Source organism: Agelaius tricolor, unplaced genomic scaffold (genome assembly GCF_023055355.1).
Source record: "Agelaius tricolor isolate 1412-34295 unplaced genomic scaffold, bAgeTri1.0.p SCAF_1, whole genome shotgun sequence".
NCBI classification, from domain to species: domain Eukaryota; kingdom Metazoa; phylum Chordata; class Aves; order Passeriformes; family Icteridae; genus Agelaius; species Agelaius tricolor.
In genome coordinates, this window is record NW_027269261.1 from 36,475,971 (window position 1) to 36,494,774 (window position 18,804).

At 35.2% G+C, this 18,804-nt stretch overlaps 1 protein-coding gene across 1 annotated transcript in view; it reads left to right on the forward strand.

Annotated features, from left to right (window-relative positions):
- TTC27 (tetratricopeptide repeat domain 27) overlaps positions 1 to 18,804 on the forward strand; it is a 113,457-nt gene that overhangs the window by 10,695 nt on the left and 83,958 nt on the right. Inside the window, exons 4-8 of the mRNA XM_071429905.1 lie at positions 6,207 to 6,347; positions 9,041 to 9,143; positions 11,357 to 11,521; positions 15,497 to 15,633; positions 18,287 to 18,399. Coding sequence (XP_071286006.1) covers positions 6,207 to 6,347; positions 9,041 to 9,143; positions 11,357 to 11,521; positions 15,497 to 15,633; positions 18,287 to 18,399 — 659 coding nt within the window. The remainder of the gene's footprint in view (positions 1 to 6,206; positions 6,348 to 9,040; positions 9,144 to 11,356; positions 11,522 to 15,496; positions 15,634 to 18,286; positions 18,400 to 18,804) is intronic.

Sequence of the window (18,804 nt, forward strand, 5' to 3'; positions counted from 1 at the left end):
TTTACCATTTCATAGAATCATAAAATGTTTTGGCTTGGATGGGACTTTAAAGATCACTCAGTTCCAAGCCCTTGGCCATAGCCAGGGTTACCTTCCACTAGACCAGAGTTCCAGCCTTGAACACTTCCAGGGAAGGGGCATCCACAGCTTCTCTGGGCACTCTGTTGCAGTGCCACAGCACCCTCATAGCAAAGAATTTCCTTGCCTAAACCTACTCCCTGTCAGTTTTGAGCCACTCCCCCTTGTCCTGTCACTACATGCCCTTGTAAATAGTCTCACTCCCTCTCGTAGGTCCCCTTCAGGTACTGGAAGGCCACAATTAGGTCACCCCAAATCCTTTTTTTTCCAGGCAATTTCATTTAATGTCTGGAAGAATGATATACTAATTCCCTGTTGAGTAAGGAAATACATGATCTCCTGTTTGGTTTCTTTTATGTTTCTGCAGTGGCTGGGAGTGTGACGCTTTGAAATGCGTTTGCTTATGCAGGGGTGGTATTGCAGAAACTAAACTGGCAAGAGATTATAAGGGAAACCAGACTTTATTTCTAATGAGGGCTCCATCAGACTTCCATATTGCTTCAAGGTTTGGCTACTTATGCATTCAGTCTAATGAGGGTTCCATCAGACTTCCATATTGTTTCAAGGTTTGGCTACTTATGCATTTAGGCAGAAGTTTACCTTTATTTCTATTACTGTTATCTGTATTGTCTTCTGACATGTTGGTGTTGGTTTTTTTTCCAAGAGCACTACGCACTTAAGTGCTAAAATATAATATCCAGTTCTCTTCTTTATTAAAAGTCTGAATTCAAAAGGTTTTGAATTATGTTTTGAATTCTCTTCATGTACTTTTCATTCCAAGGATTCTTAGTATATGAGCACTCTGTAAAAATGAACATCTCAATAGTGCCTTTTTTGTGTTTCCTTTAATCCAGCCTTCCTCTCATGCGTACACAGATATTCAGAAAATGTGGGTTAAAAATGGAACTCTTAATTTTCTCCGTCTGTTGTAACCTTCCATATTCTGTCACAAGGCTGATACAGTCCCATTTTAAACCGATCATCCGTTTTTTAGGTTTTCAGACTAAAATGATTTTTCCCACATCAAGGTTAAAGAATTATGTCTTTGTGTTTCTTTTAGCCTGCTCTAAGTAATGTCACTAAATTTCAGCTTTACAATGTTTCATTTATTTAATAAATATTTTAAAAACTCTTAGTTTCAGAACACTTTATTGGATTAGTCCTTGTTTCCAGGGTATGTAACTGCTGCCGTTTCTATCCTTGGGAAGTTTCACCTCTGGATCAGTGACCTAGCTTCATTTTTGCTCCCAGCTAACTTCTTCTCTTACAAGTGCAATAAGGCTGCGTGAGACTGTAATTATTTTAGTGAAGAATAAAATAAAATAGCCTCTTTAAGATGAGTTGCTAGTGGGGCCTCTTGGATGTCTTCAATGAGCAATATTCATAAGTATGTGTCAATTATTTCCCTTTCCTCCTTCAGTCTAGCCTTCTGTCTATACTATGGTTACAGTCATATATTCTATTAAGATTTGCTTTTATGTCCTGCTGAACTCACTTGTGATTTTCAGAGTCCACACAAAAGTAGCATTTTATTTATTAGATGTATTTCAGTTTTCTAAAATAACTGTGAGACTTTATCACACCTCTTAATAGTCTGACTGATACCACACTGCATTTTTAAATGAGTGAATGTGGTAAAAGAAGATTAAAAAATACTGAATTCTAGTGAAGGTGGATTAGCAGTTCTTGTTTTGATCTTGTTGGGGTTAGACTACAACATGATTAATGAGCTCAGTGCTTAAAATAAGTGACTTATAGTAATGGGCTCCTTTTGTCTTAAAAGAGCTGTCTCTGTGTGTAAGGGAATAAAAGATACAAAACGGTTGAAATTGAAGCATATTTATTCTGCCTTAGGTTTCAGAGCTTCTGTGTATTACCTCATACAGCTGAGCTCAGTATTTTTAGTGGATGAACTGGAAAATCATGTATAGTAGTACTAATGAAGACCACTGATGATAAAGAATGTTGAGGGGACAAGCTGCTTACTGCTTTATTTATTGTCTGATTTCATATTCACAAATAGAATATATCTGGTAACAGTGAGAAGCTCCATCTGGAAGATGTCAATCTATTAATTGATAATACCTGTAAGCAACTGGTAGTAGTCTTCCAAATACATCTATCAACAGTTCCTGTTCTTTTTTTTGTAGCTTCCAGGCTGATCCCAGGGATAAGTTTTGGAATACAGTTGAATAATTTTTTTTGGTATGTTTTTGTTATTCCTTTTTATGCATTATTTGATCCTTTTGCTGGAAGAGACTGAAATATTGCCATGCTTCTGTTGGAATCTATAGCCATGGTCATAATTAATGTGAAAAACACTAATGTGCTATGTGGCACTACTGTCTCAAATCCAGTATGATTCCTTGGTCTTGTTAATTCAGTCTGTTGTGAATTCCTTTTTCAGGCCCAGATGCTTGCCTTCTATTAGCATGCACTAGCTAGGAAGAAAAAACATCTGTGCTTGGCCAGCAAGATATAGGCTTTGAAAGTTATGCAGATTTCTCCCTCTTGTGGGGAATGTAAGGATGGATGATCAAGGCTAAATCCAGAGGCAGAGTCTTGTAAGCAAAGATAGTCTGCTAAAGTTGCCTACAGTTTTACCCTGCATTCTCTTGGTATGAATATAGAACAGAAGGGGGAATCTTAATGCAGTCACTTCAAAAATTCCCCCTTAACAGCGGAGCAAAGTCACCCTCATGAACAAGAGAGGGTTTATGAACAAGAGCTTTTATAACCCAAGTACTTCGACATGTAGTGCTCTCAAGCAAGATTTGCTTGAAAGAGCTCACCATGATTATCTTTAATCTGGACTCAGCTTTCCATAGGTTACCTGTTAGTGATTCGGCTTGTAAAACTGGGGACAGCCTCCGGTGTAATCTTGCCTCCTTTTCAGAAAGTTGAAGAGAAAAGCATAAGCATAACAGAAAAAAAGTTATATACTAAAGCAATATTTCCATTGCATTCGAGTGTAAAGAGTGAATTCTGTTTTCAAGGACCAAACCTTTGGCAGGTAACCTCAGTACATCCTCTGTTAATCTGAAATTGTAGATCACCTTAGCTTTGCTAAATGACAAATTGTTGTGGAGTAGTCTTTGTATTTTTAAAAATATGAGAAGCCCAGTATATATGGCTTAGTAGCCACAGGCAGTAGCTTCCTGATCCGATCATTTGTTTGACTACACCTCACCTCTGCTTCCATTTAATCAAGTCTTCCCAAGCCTTTAGCCTGGCTTTGTCTACTTCTTTATGACTGCACTTACCTTTTTAAGGATCCCCAAGACAGAAAGAGCTGATGAAATGTTACAAAGGCCAGAGTGGTTCTCAATATAGAAATAAAAGCATACTGAATGCTCACTTTGCTTCTAGTCACTATCATTAGCAAGAAAAGAACACTAATTTCCTAAACTAAAATTCTCATACACTCTATTTTTAGAGCTATTGAATGTGAATGGCAGGAGCTTTCTTTTGATTTTTATCATTAATCAGGTGGCTCCAGTTATGCAGGGAAATACTTTTGAAATACTGTGAAAATTGAAATACACAGGAGTACTGTCCAGCTTGCAGTTGATTCAGGTCTTTAGCAGTACTAACTAAAAAGTAGCCATTAAGTTACTGTTTGTAAGTAGAATATAGAAACAAATAATCTCTGTGCTTCAGAGATTAAAAAATATTGATCTAGAATTGAGCTTAATTTGTGTGTTGATTTGTGTGTTGATTTGTGATGGTCAAACGGAACCACTTGCAGGTCCAGCAGAAGCTAGATGACTACTCCAGTGATTTCTCTGCATATGTTATGAAATAATTATCTAGTATATGTTTCTGTGCTTTAAGAATTACTCCTGAATAAAATAATTATTCCTTGTGATAAGTTTGATGAAGAATAGAAAGACTCAAAAATCTAACCCAGGTTTACTAGGTAAGGAACATTATATTAGCAAGTCTTGGGTTGGCTATTTTGAGATACATGAAATTTTGGAGCTACAAGATAGGTTCAATGCATTTTATGTTTAGGTGTTTAAACACAAGAACACAAGCTCAGCATTTCCTTTTGCTCTTAGCCAATGTTTTCGAGGTTTTGGTGGACTTCTATTCTTAACTTTGCAGTCCTTGAAGCCATAACACCTTAAGCATCTTCTTACTTGCAGCTGTTCTCTCACCTTAAAGGCTACATCAGGGCAGTGAATTCTGCATGGATAATACAGTCTTAGAGCATAGGCTGGAAAAATGAATGTTGGTTTAAACTTTCTCAGGTAAAGGATGTCTGCATTTCTGGATGGGATTTATTTCATGAAAAAGGACATGGATTAGTTAAAATAGAAGATAGCGTTTCTTTGGCTCTGGGACTTGTTGGCTTATTGTCAAGGCTGTAATATGTCATCTCAACTTTCCCTTCTTCCTCCTTCATTCTTTGTTAATGTTACATTAGCAGGACTGAGTTTTGTGGTGAAAGGACTTGAAATGTGAATTTGAGATTAATTTGTTACTACAGCGCTTAAACAAGTACAGATAACTCTAGTATTGCAAGGCTGTTTCTCAAAAAGGTTTTATAACAAATCTCCTTTGCTTTCCTGTTGGATATTTTAAATGTGGTCTACTCTGATTATAGAAAGAATCAAAAACATACAGGTAGGAAAAAGTTTATGTTAAACTGAAAACTGTATTGAGTGTCCCACTATGTGTGTGTGTTTGAAAAATTAATCTTTAAAAGTCCTGATTGATGACTTTCCCCTCTCAAAATTACAGTTATTGATAAGGTTATTCCTTTCTGAATGGCCAGAGGTGCAACAGATCCAGTATATTTCCAGTTGGCAGTTTTTTTCCTTTATTCTCAAGTGGTTTGTCCGATTGTTGTGATCATCATTTTCCACAGTGGGATTGAAATGACTGCAGTGATGTCATACAGGAATTCGTCTTTGTCCCAAATCATTGTCTGCAAAGTAAAAGTATTTTCAATGCTAATGCTAACTAAAAGACCCCATAGTAAATCAGTGTAAACTTAACAGAATAAACTTAAAGATTACTCTGTTATTAAAAAGTGATATTGGAGGTTCATATAGCATAACAATTTTTGTCTTTGATAGAACCTGTTGATACAGGTATTGAAAAGAGTTTCAAATAACTCAGGAATTATGTTATTTGTTTAGTTTAAAAAGCTGAAATATGATTCAAGTAACTTATACCTTGGTTGTGTAGACTGATTCAGAATCTTTCTCAGGCAAGTGACTTCAATGCAAGCTGTCATTTAACCTTCTGTTCTGCTTTCTCCTTTCCATTCCCCTTTGCTGCCCCTTTTATACCAACTGAAAACTAAAACCCTATTTTTTTGTTCATTAAGGAAATCTGTCATATGAGAGCCAGGAATAGACTGATAAATGGACATCTCCCTGAGCCTGAAGATAAACTGTTCAAATGCTTTCATTGTGTTAAAAGGCAGGGGAGAATAGGTGACTGTCAGATGACAATCACCACTGAGAGAGTCCCTGGAGAGCCACCTCAGGGCCATTAAGTGAAAGTGTTACTGTAGAGAACATCATACAGGAATGCATCCAGAGCAGAGAGAGTTTTTTATTTATCAGACAAAGGGAAAAATGGCTCGGATATTGCTGCTCTGATGCCATTCCAACAGGAAGCTCCCTCTGGGGAAAGAAAATGATAACATATACTGACAACACTGCAGGAATATCTAGTGTGTTTCAGTGCTGTAGGTTAATTACTATAAAATTGTTTTGGTTCTGTGATTGCAAATAGAATAGCATGGGTTTACCAAGCTTTTCTCCTTAGATCATGGGAATGAATATATTACTGGAATGTGTTTGGGGTTAGTTGACTGGATGACATGGCATTTCAGGTGGGAGGAAATCAGTGTCCTGCAGATTGCGTTGGTGTTGTGTATCAGGACAGCAAGAAACAGTGCAGCATTTACCATGATTTGGTAAAAGGTTGAGACTCCTAGAGACAAGAGTTTTAGGTTTTGTTTTGGTTTTTTTGCTTTTTGGGGTTTTTTAATGTTTTAAGCAGACATTTTCCCTAAATACTTTAATAGCCTTTTTTTCTGTTCTATACTACATTATTTTTTAGTAAACTTAAGTTTCCTGAAACTTGTCTTTTTTTTCCCCTTCTTTTAGCCAAAAGTGCTGCATGCAACTATTCTGAAGATGCTGGTTCTAGATGGTGAATCAGTCTATACCTTGACTTCTCATCCTATTTTGCTGCTTATAGCCAGGATAATCCTTGTGAATTCAAGACACAAACTCGCATCTCTCCAGGTAAGAAGTATGTGACTAATGACTATGACTACCAGCTACTGCTTAATTGGTTCTCTCATTCTTTTCTTTGTACCTCATTGAATCATTCTGACTTCTATTTCTTTTCCTGTAGCTCTGAGGTTCTTCCCTCTAAGAAACAGTTACAACAAAGTGACTGCAATTAATCACAAGTATCTTCTTCTTAAAGATAAGCTATTTACTCACTGTCTTCCCTAAAAAAGAGGAAAGGTGTCTTCATTAGCTGGAAAAATTAGGAAATTTAATACAACCAGCTTTATCCAGACACATATTTTGTGATATTATTTGTCAGGGAGTTACTGGGAATGCCCAGTAATGCAGCTTACATGCCCTATATACCCTTTAACAAGCTTTTGGATACTGTTAACCATTACTGTATGAATTCTAACTCTAAATCTCTGTTGTGTATATGTGTTAAAAACAAGCAGACATCATGAAGCACTCTTAGAGGCTCTGTACCTCCCTTGTAGTTCGGCAGCAGCCTGGTTGGTAGCAGGGCTCTCTGGAAGTGGGGGACTTTTAACAGCAGCAACTTCTCTTTATTGAATTTCAGTTGAACAGAATTTGGCTGGAGATCAAAATGCCACATGGCCTCTCTTTATGCTTGGCTGACAACATCCATTCCCAGCTGGGTCTTTGTATGAGTGATGAATTAAACTGTGTGGGAGATGTTGGCTGTACTGCATTTCTGGAAGCCATCGTTTTCCCTCTTATTCACAGATGAGTGCTGTTGAATTTCAGCAACTGGGTCAGTCAGAGAAACAGAAAATGTACCTGGTATAGAGAATTCCCCTGATGCCTCCCCTAAGAATAACATAATGGGGAGCTTTATTCTACAGGATTGAGGTTCAGTTATTTTTGTCTCCATTAAGTTTGAATAGTAGCTCAAAGGCAACAGCTGATAGGAACTACTTTGATCAACAGGTTGGTGTAGCAATTAAAGGTTGCCCTTCTTGTTCTTTTCAGCTTGATTCAAAGGTGGCCTCTTAATACTTTTGCTGCTTTAATAGTAGCGCACACAAATTTAAAACAAGGTAAAATGCTTCAAAATGTATTATTTAAACCATTAATAAAGCTCTGTATGATACTTCACATGTAAGAGTAAATGCTTAAAAATAATCTGTAAGTTTTCAACTTGGCTCCCAAAAAACATTGCCAGTAGAATATTGTATGCAGTTCAGCTGGTTTACCTGAAACTTTAAAAATATATTCTCACTGATTCTGTAATTTCTAAGTAGTAAGCATAAGGCCTCAGGACATTGTATCTTTAAACTGGATACTCCACTGTGTGGGAAAATTAATACTTCATTGTATAAAACTAAACTCAAGTAATTTGAAACTTGTTACTTAATTTGCCTTTAGGTTTCTAAATAAATGATGAAACGTTGGGATCTGACCTCTTTCATGAAGCCTGTTTGTGTGCTTTACTCTGTCCAGCTTGATATCAAAAGTCGTCTTTCATTGCTCTTGGAAAGAGATGCTATTATTCTTTTTGATAGTTCCTTTCTAGGGACATTAGAATCAGCTCCCTGTAATTAGTTTAGATGTTTGTGCTTGAATACTGCACAACCCTTAGGTCAGTCTGAAGCATACCTGCATAAAAAGTTCTGAAGATGGGTGCCTCTAAAACAATCAAACATCTTTCATAGAAAATGCTGTTAGTCTGCTGCTAACAGCACCAGAATAAATAGCAATCATTAAAGCCTCTGTAGAGATGTGCTCTACATTCACAGATTATAATCTTAAGTACAATTTTGAGACTAGGGTATTGAAATTAACTTTTCCATGCATTTTCTCTTGTTGCAACTAGAGAAGAGTTTAAGAGACTGTGGGGAATTTATGTTTTGTGTACACAGCTTTCTAAAATCAGCTATTTCCTGAGCTGTGGCTCAGCTCTACCTGCTGTGGAGTGATTGTTTAGTACACTAACATTTTTGCCCTTCTGAAGTTGAACATACAGACATGAGAACTATCAATTGTGATTGTAATGTGTTCTCAAGAGCAATTCTGCTCCTATTCTACCTCTCTCAGGCTTGTTCATGCTCCCACCTGAAGAAATAAAAAAGGCCAAACAGAACAGGAAAAAATGCATAGAAGGATGACAGTGGATTATCAGAAATACTGAATGGCTTCTGTACAAGCAGTAATGAAATAGATTATTTTAATAGAAAGCCATGATTTTCTTCTTCAGCAATCTTCCTGAAGAGTCCTAAACTATGTGACACAAAGAAGATAAGTAGGAAACAGCTGGATTTGGGGTTTTGGTTTTATTTTGGTCCTTTTCTGTTATAAGAGTTAGGAGCTATGAAATCAAAGTAGCAAGTGACTCCTCCAAAATAAGTGTATGCAAGTATTCCTTTTTTCTGCTGTTCACAGCATTTCTTACCAGATGGTGGTACTAAAGATTTGCAGGGTTCAAAGAGCAGTTAGAGAAATTAATAGAGGGAAAATCCATAAAACCTTTATAGCAATGTAGAAGTGCCTGGATATGTTCATCTTTATGCTAGATTATGGCTGTTTTATATAATAAAACAGCTGTTTTAGACAGGTTTGTATTTTTTAGAAACTAGAATTGAATAGACCACAAAATCTGTATTTTAAAACTACTTTCCTTTTTTTCTTTTCTTAAAGGTCTGTACTTGTTATGAACTTGATGTATCAATATTTTCTTTCAGACTTTACCTTGGTGGACTCTAAGATGTGTAAATATTCACCAGCAGTTGTTGGAGGAGAGATCACCTGAGCTATTTACTCTTGCCCAGGCCTGTATTAAACAAGGTATATTTCTGATTACTTGTTTTATTGACTTGCAGCATCTCTTTTAAGATGACTAGAGAGGGAACAGAAATTCACTTAAGTTGATATGGACTTGTAAGGCACATGCTGTTTTTCAGCCTCTAAGATGAAAATGTGTTCGTAGACAAAGGTTTTTTTAACAGTGACTTGTTTTGAGACTCTTGGATATGGTTCTCAGAGATACATGATGTAAAATACACCTGAATATTTAGTGAGTTTCTTCCTGGTAGTTGTTGCTGCCTAGTGCCTCTTACCCGTTTATTTTCTCACTGAATCCATCTGTTATTTCAATCAAGTACCTTCATAGTCCATTAAATACATACTTTTAAGCCTTTTATTGTCTTTGAGTAGTGAGTGTCTTGAATCACCCACTTGCTTGTCTATATCAAGTTCTCAAGAAAACTTTGTGTTACTAGAGAAAAAGACCTTCAAATTCAGGAGAAATTATATTTTTCTCAAGTGTTAGGTCAGTATCATTACCTGAATAGAAGACAGCTGCAAGGATTCCCTGCTGTTCTGAAGCAGCCATTATGCAAAACCAATGGGACTTGGTGCAGTTTCCCATTCCTTTGGCCATGTGCCAAACATGGTATGGGTGCCAGAAGGATGTCATAAATTTGGGACATCAGTGCTTCTGGGCCACTGCATCAGTACTAGTAATGATGTGAAGCTTTCCTCAAAGGTCCTTCAAGTCTCAAAGTGCCTAAGCCTATCAAGCACTGTGAGTAAATGGTATTTAGGCAGTGGTAAGACTGCTTCTCAATGTGCCACTTGAGCTCATCCTATGGCTTTAGCACAAGTAATCTTGTATTCACATCATGGAAACTTGCTAGCTGTGGAAAATCTAGTTGTAATGCATGATTAAATACTATAACCTGATTTTTTTTTTCCTTTGAAATTATTTTGTGTTGCTTCATTCAAAAGTTGCGGTTTTGTGTGGTTTCCACTTGTACTTGCATGTCCAGTATTTTGTAGGCTTGGAGTAATATTTTTAAATTACTACTTCATGGGTTTTTAAAAAAAAATTTAAACCTCATCTTCGAAAAAGTTGTTACTAGGCAGGATTTATCTATGCAAATTTTTATTTAATGAATTAAAAAAGCTGTGTAAAAACTATATTCAGACTTAGCAGCTTTCTATATTAAGTGAAAGGTTTTAAGGATTAACAAGTACTAACAAAAAAAAAGCTCAGGAGGTTTAAACAATAAAATCTCTTCATGCTAGATTTGACTGCCAATCTCTAAATTTAAAAAAAATCAAAAAATTCAGAGAAAATGTTTAAAAAATCCTTGATAATACTGTTTTTTATAGTAAGACTTTTTAACACCATTAATAAAGCTTATTTGAAAAATTAAGCATAAGAAGGCACCTCAGTGCTATAACTGGGTAACCAGTCCTTTTTAAGTACTGTGATGCCGTAAGATTTTTTGGAATTCTTATTATCTAAATATTTTTGCAAAATGCAGAAATAAAGCATGAAGCACAAAACCCTCTTCCATTTAAGACTAATCAGATGAATAATTTTCAACTTAATGTCTGTATTTGCAGGAATATTCTCTTGTAACTTACTGTACTTTGATAAACTTAAATATTTAAGAAATACAAATGCTTTTATGCTGAATGAAAAAATTCAAGTCTTCTTTCTCAAAGGCTTCAGATCTGTTCACAGAGGTATTTTTTCCAGTTCAGATAGAGAACATGATCTTTATCACTCAGGAAGTCGATAATTATTTTAAAAACAAACAAAAATTCAACACACAAAAACCCAGCCAAACAGAAAATGTCTTACAAATCCTAAGCCACCATTCAGTGCTTGATCTGCTGTTGAAGCTTTAATTAGAAGCTTTGTACTTAAGGGGTGGGTATTAGCTCAATATTTTGTTCTTATGTTCTTTAGAAGATCCAATACAATTAGAGTTGTTTATTTGCTGGAAAGGTGATATTTCCCATTTCAACTTTGCTGCTAAATATAAGCAAAGATTGGACTTTTCTTTTTTCTGGTAATAATCTTTAGATGTGAAACTTGAAAAATGCTTTAAATCACATATCTTTTATCCACTGTTAGTGAATTATTAAATGTGTGAAAGTGTAAAGAGCAACAGACTTTCTCTCATGGTATATTGCTAAAATGGTATTATTAAAATACCATTCTCCTGAACTGCATTCTCATCTCTTTTCTTTTTCTTAATTTGCAGTGACAGAAGCAGAAGCTTTGTTCACAGGTGGTGAAAGCTGGCACTTAGCAGTTCAGTTCCATCTTGAGTCTGCCTATACATTTTTGTTTTACTATGAATATAAAAAAGCTAAGCACTGTTTCAATATGGCTAAAGACATAACAAAACTGCAGATTAATCTTACAGGTAAGTTTTGCTTTTAAAGTCTAAAAGGGTGATTGGTTGGCCCAAACTAACCTATGGCTTGTTGGGGCTTTTTGTGACATATCCAAGGAATAAAAAACTGTACTTTGAAAAAGCTTGATGTTTAACAGGTCAGTCTTACTTGTCTTCCAAGAAATAGTGTTGCTTGGGAGAGAAATAGGACATCAAGTTAAAAAATCATTCCTGAATGGTTATTTGAGGAGTTGGGGTATTATAAGCATTCTTCCTAATGTTTCATGTCAAATTCTATGGCTAGTTGCATCTGCTGGTGTCATGATGAGTATTTTTTGGTTTGTTTGTTTGGAGATACTTACATAGGTGTCTGTATGATGATTTGATGCAGTCTTTCACCCTTTGTGCCACTAGCCTAGATCTACTCTGGGTAAATAGCTTTTAGAAGTCACTCCCAGGACTGGTATCATCGTGGAAAATAAGTAGGGAAGTTAAATTTCTGATGAACAGAAATCACAAGGATTCAGTCACTATGGAGACTTTATAATTATCCTTTCAGAACCTATTCTTTGGTGTCAGGAAGATCAGAGTGCTGCACTTAAAACCTTCCATGTATAGATATTGATCTATGGTCTAGCTGGTCCTGCTAGGCAATCAAATTGGCATAAAATCACACCTTTTCTTTGTGAGAATGTATGATTATACCTGAGTAGAAATGCAGAAAATCTTTATCTGGTTTTTTCCTGTGGGAAGTGCTAAGGAGCTCAAACTTGCAGCTTCCTTACTTATTATATCACTATATATCACAAGGCTCATGCTCCTTCATATCTAGGTTGGAGCTGCAGCTAATCCTATTTATATCATGAATTATTTTAATAATTTAATATAAAAAAACCCAAGCCATCAGCAGCAAAAAAAAAAAAAAAAAAACCTAAAGCACACAAAAAACCAAATAATAACCCAAAGAAACACAAACTCTCAGAAATTATGTGGAACTCCATGCTCATTTATTCAAAAGTTTTAAAAACTTACTTTGAAAGATGTGTAATGGAAATAAAACATAATAGTTTGTATCTATAGGAAATCTATACATTTCAATTGATCATATCTTCTTTTCCCTGTATGCAACAAATCTGTGCATGTGGTGTGTTCCAAGTATTTATTGCCAGCTTGGTATTATAAAGTACTTTTCTTTAAAATGAGTCAAAAATTTTCTTGGTTTTTTTTTTATTGAAAACATCACTACCTATGATGGTACTCTAGCTATAAAAATGCAATTAACTGAGAATAAGTAAAATCAAAGAGACAGTCTTCATGTTGGATTTTTTTTTCCTTTAAAGGAGATCTTCAGATTTTGGATTAATTATTTCCTTAAACCTAACTTAGATAAAACCTTCTTGTTTGGAGAAGGAGAAAAAAGATTGGATGCAGTGGAATTATTTATATTTTTTATTACTTTACCAAGAGGTTATCATAGTCCCAGAGAAAGATTGTGGTGATACAGTATCTTGGAAAAATGTTGTGGAACTCCTAAATGTTCTGTGGTTTATCTCCATAAATCTATTAACATAGTTATGTCTAACCTGAAGGCAAATGAACTGAACTGAACATGTGGGAATTGTTGGCATTCTAGACAAATTCATTTGACATGCATGTTTGGGCTAAATGGGAGGAATGTTGCATCATCGAAAAAGACTTTGGTTTAATGTAAAAATCCAAGCTCTAGCAAAGACATTTTTAAGGCTTTTGGGAGGGATTTCCTTTTTAGGAAAGGATTTGGAGAAGTTTATATGCATTAATGGTTGTAATCCTTACTAGCTGACTATTGTATTACAGCATGGAAACATATACTGTTCTTACAACAGAGTTTTTAGGGCCAATATTTTCCAAAGTTATTTCAGTAATATGTGAATAAATCGTACTTGGTTTGTGTAAGTTTTGTAAGTCCCGTTAATCCAAGTATGTATAGTGCTCATCTTTTATTGAAAACATCATTATGCTCCTCACAATGAGTCATAACCATCAATAATGCTACAAAACAATTTCCAATATCCTTCTTGCATATAAATTTAGTGAAATGAAGAGTAGTAATCCAAAATAAATTTAAAATCAACAGATCTAGAGGATTAATAATGCTGCACTCTGAGATCTGTTTATTCTTTTCATACCCATAACACATCTCTGGGAATATGAACACATCACTTGTAATATGAAACAGAAAGTAAAGTTTCTGTGTAGGTCCCTTTTACTTTGGGAGGATATACCATAGAATGTTAAGGGTTGAAAGGGACCTTAAAGATCAAGGACAGGGGCACTTCTCAGTACAGCAGGTTTCTCAAGGTGTTATCCAGCTGGCCTTGAACACTGCTGTGGTGGTAGTGGTATAAACCAACCAAATTTTTTCTCAGCTTTAACACATGTGATACATATTTTTCAAGTAAAAACCAGTATTTTGTCCCTGTAATAGCAAGGAATTCTTAGGTTTAAAAAATGGGTTGGGAGGTGTGAGAGCATAAATAAATCACAGTTCCTGAGTGGTAGTAAGCAATTTTATTGGTATCCAGAATAAGTTTGCAAGTGTTTCCTTCAGCTGTTTAGACAGTAAGACATAACAGGAAGTGAATTACAGCATAGTGATTTTCAAGGAATATTAAAATAGAGGATTGGATGCCACTGCGTAAAATTAGTAGGAATCATTAGACAGTATTTTGCTCTGTGTGTCTCTCTGCTGTGTGATTTTCAAAGTGATGTTTTTAGAATCTTTTTCATTTCTTCATAATCTCTTAATACAGGGCTTTTCCACTAAAAGGGGTAATTGGCAGAAATGGAGAAATCAGTTTAATTTCTGGCTTCCCAACTCATCTCTTTCCACTTTCAGGAAGAAAAGCGTGTGACTGCTGTTTCAGTCCCTCTGCTGGATGAGGCTTATGGACTGTGGCCTCATCATCAGGCCTTTGTCACATGAGCAGTCAATCGTCTTTACCTCAAAGATTTTATATACTGAAATTTTTTCAAAATTATCACAAAAATAAGGACTTTATTTCATCTTAATTGGTTCTGCAAAAGCAGCAGATGGATTGCTAGCAGTGGATTAGCTCTCATTCCTCCATTTTACACTGTCTGAGCATCGTATTACAGTAATAATGAACAAGCAAACCATCACATTTTATAGAGTAATTTTTAGCTCCATTTTTGGCTCTGGTTAGGAGCTAAAATTTTGTTATTTTAAGTTATTTTCCTGAAATTGCTCTTTTATTTGTCTTCATTTTACAAGCAAGTTGCTAACAGAAGAGAAACAGATGTTTTTCCTTACAATTTGGTATCGATGTCAATTACCACTTTAAAAACTAATAAAAATTGTCAGTGGGTCCAATAAGGAACTGAAGAAGCAACACTGAGTGGAGTCTCATGTTGTGCATTCTGAATATTGGTTAATTCATTTATAGAGCCTTCACTGGTTTGCTGTTTCACTCACTCCCAATATTGCTTTTATGGTATCTTACATGCCATATTCTGGTAGCATCATGTCTGTGATAATTCTTCAAAGGATCTAACTCTTTGGATGTAGATTTGAAATATTTGAAATGATGGTCTGTAAGATATTATTAAGATATTATGGGATTTTCATTTGCATAAATATCTCCATGTAGTCATTAACTTCTAGCAGGTGAATTGAACAATTGTTTCTGGTTTATTGCATGTAAATAAGCAGGGAAGTGACAAAACTTGATGACTATGAGTTTTCAGAATGCTGGGTTATGGGGAATTTAATTAAAAGCAGCTTTGCAAGACTTATATAGCTGTGTTTGTAATGTGTATTACTTTGTATGTTTGCTGGCAATGAGAACACTGCAAAGAGATCAAGCAGAGGCTAACCACTAAATTTTATAGGTTAATTCTCCTTGTATTTCTCTATTTTGTCTGGGGTTTTTTTGGTAGTAACTCTCTAGTATACTATTAGATACTGGTTTTTAGTGTTCATTATTATCAACATATTTTCTGTAGGTGCTTTGGGGAAGAGAACACGATTTCAGGAAAAATATGTTGCACAGCTTATTTTGGATGTCCAAAGAACAGATGGATTCTTCCTTCCTCACAGTGAACTAAGTCCAGCTGCAACACCTCTAGAAAGCTTGACAATAGTATGTATCTGAGAAGAATTGTTTTAATTTCTTAAAATGAAAATGTTCTGAGGCTTTTGTTGGGTGTCTACTAGGGAAAAGTGTGTTGTGCCTAGAGAAACTTAGCTGGGGTTTTTGAAAGTTCATGAAAGAACCGTGGCTCGGTAGTTTGCGTAGTATTAAAGGATATGGGGTAAAGCAACATATGCATGTCTGCAAGACAGATGTGGCTACTCAACTAAGAGCATGTTTGCAAATATGATCTTCTACAGTTCATGCATTAATTTTTAGTGACTAAGAATGATGGAGCTAGGAAAACAGGTGAGAGGCAGATTTTCCAAGTAGTCTGCAAGACATCACAGGATTTCAGAGATTCCTGTGGACTGACAGACGTATTCAGTTACAGTGGAAAGATAGGAAATTGCTCTATTTATTCCTGTGGCATGAATTATGTGAGTTTGGTCCTACTGATGTTAAGGGTGTGCATGATGACTTCAATTATGAATTGCTTGAGAACCACAGTATTGATTTAGGATGACATTTTTCCCCATAAGGAGATTTACATTTATTTGAACTTCTTAAAGAAGCCAGAGATGAATTGAGCCATTATGGTCCCAAGTTTATACTTCAAGTAGGAAAGCCTTTATTAAAAAATACTGTGCCTTGGTAGACTTCCAGGTCAAGCAGGGATCTTAAGCAAAAAAAAATTGCCAATATTTCTCTATTTCAAAATTGAATGCATTAATATCTTAGGAGACTAATCTAGATTTTTCTTGTTTGCCCATTACCACATCCTTGGTGTTGCATTTGATTTGATGAAACAAGGTTGACTACACATGTGACAACTTAGGCTTATGGTAGAGCTGCATATGGCAACCCCTTATAGGATAGTGAGAGCTCAGGGGAGGCTGCCTGGTGAATGTCACACTTAGTTAGAGATTTCAATTACAACTTACCTAGAACTAAATGATAGGATGCATTGTTCTCAGAGTTCCTAACTGGGATATTGTTTGAGTGTTTTTTCCCAGTTACTCACAAATTTCTGAAGTATTTGCTCCCAGGTCAGTTGCTGTGAAAGGAAAGCCTCAGGCTTGAGGTGATGAATAAGGACTCTTGATATGAAGTGGTATGTTAAAATAGTTTGATCAGTTTTAAACAATTCAGAGCTGTTTTTATGTTTTAAGGAAGTTCTTTTTATATCTAGGAATGGAAATCACGATTTAAAGCTCTGGCATACAGTTACAGTTGAGTTCAGTTGATCAATATTTGTAGTGAAACTAAAGTAATTAGTACCATTTATACAAGATAGATTTTTAAAATTTTTTAGACCTGAAGGAGGAAATTGTAATTTATGTTACACCTGATGAAGTATCATTATACTAGTTCAAAAATAATTTTCCACTGGAAGTGGTAGATAATCCTTCTATAGTTTAATACAGTAAGAGAAGAAAATGATGGTAATAAATTTGACTTTAAAACTGTGAATATCTTACTTATCCTCTTAAAATGAAAACTTATTTTCTTCACATTCTCTGTAAAATCACAATTTCCTTTCATTTATGTAGTGATAAAATACTGTTGATGAATGCATATAACTCACTTCAAAGCATTCCTGTTTGCTCTTTGTTCTCCTGTGGACCTTCAATTTGATCTTGCCAACGGAAGATATGAATGAGAAACAGCTTCTCCTGGGACACTGAAGGGAAATTAATAGGAAATTTGAAAAACTGTTAATAGAAATCCATTATCTGTTTTTAGTAGTTTGTAAAAACTACTACTGGTAACTAAAAACCAGTAGTATGATAATTGGTTTCAGGACCAGTTTTGGTTTGGGTTTGTTTTTCAAGGGGAGAAGGAAGAAGTTGTATTACAGCTACCTCCTCTTTGCTTGCAGCCAAGGAAATCTTTCATTGTTTTCAAAAAACACAGATTCTGTGAACATGTTAATTTGCACTTTTCAGACATAGATTATATTATTTTCTTCTTCAAGTTAAATAAATGATAGACAGTGAACTACAGGTAGCATTTTTTATTTTTGTAAAACTAAAGACTCTTTAAATAGAAAGTGTGTTCCAGAGGAAATTTTATGGAAAATTACAGGTAGTTGTCCAGGAGTAAAGGTTTTTAGAATGTGCTTGGCTCAGTGAGGTCTTTTCAGTCTCTCTGTTTTGGTTTTTTTTTTTTTTTTTAATTTACCTTTACTGCCAGAAGTCATGGCTTATGTAGTGATATTTAAACAGAAATCCTTAAATTCCCAGATGTCCAAGGTGGCTAGCCTGAAAACCCACATTAATGACCATAACATCAATCTGTTTCAGTTGTCTGTAAATGTATAATAGAGGATGAAATTGTTGATAATTCTATGAGCAACAGCTTGAAAAGGGAAGCTGCCTTCAGGCTTATTTAAACAGAAAATTGATATTAGCTAACCTTAGAGTTGTTCTGAATACTGTTCCTCATGCATGAGAAACAGTATATTTGTAGGAGAAATGTTTTGGGTGATAATTCCTTGTACTGGCTTCATTACTTAGTTATTATATCATAATGGTAAATTACTTTCCATTGTGTCATTCTTTATTGGTAGTATTATCCTTTTTCAAACAAGTCTTTATTTTTTCATATTTTGAAGGCATAATTCTGTGTGTTTTAAAATATTCTTTTTTTCTTCTGGCAGAATTATGATTTAAATGATGACACGGTGCTTAATGAGATCAAATTTGCAGATGCTGATCAGTACCAGGTACCTGATTTGTGTGCAGAAGAGCTTGCTGTAATCCTTGGAATATGGTAAGTTGGTTTATGGTTACTTTAAAAAAAACCCAAAGAAACAACTGCATGAATCATTATTACAATGAAATAGTGAGTTGAGGGGACATTTTTTCCTTATTGTATAGTCTGGCTAAAAGGCTCAAGATTTGCATTTTAGATGGATAACATTTTCAGTTCTCTCACAGTGAGCTGTAGTGTCCAGTTGAGAATTTTAGCAATATTTCATTAATAGCTATATTGTTGTTTTATCTTTAAAAAACTTTATATTCTTTGTGCTTCAGGTTAGTTACATTTCAGATTTCAGCTGGCATTAGTTACCATACAGCAATAGCACTTCAGTGAATTTTGAAAAAATATTTCAGATTCTGCAGTTGGCAGCTTCCTGTGAGGATCAACCATCAAGCAAATGCCCTACTACTCACT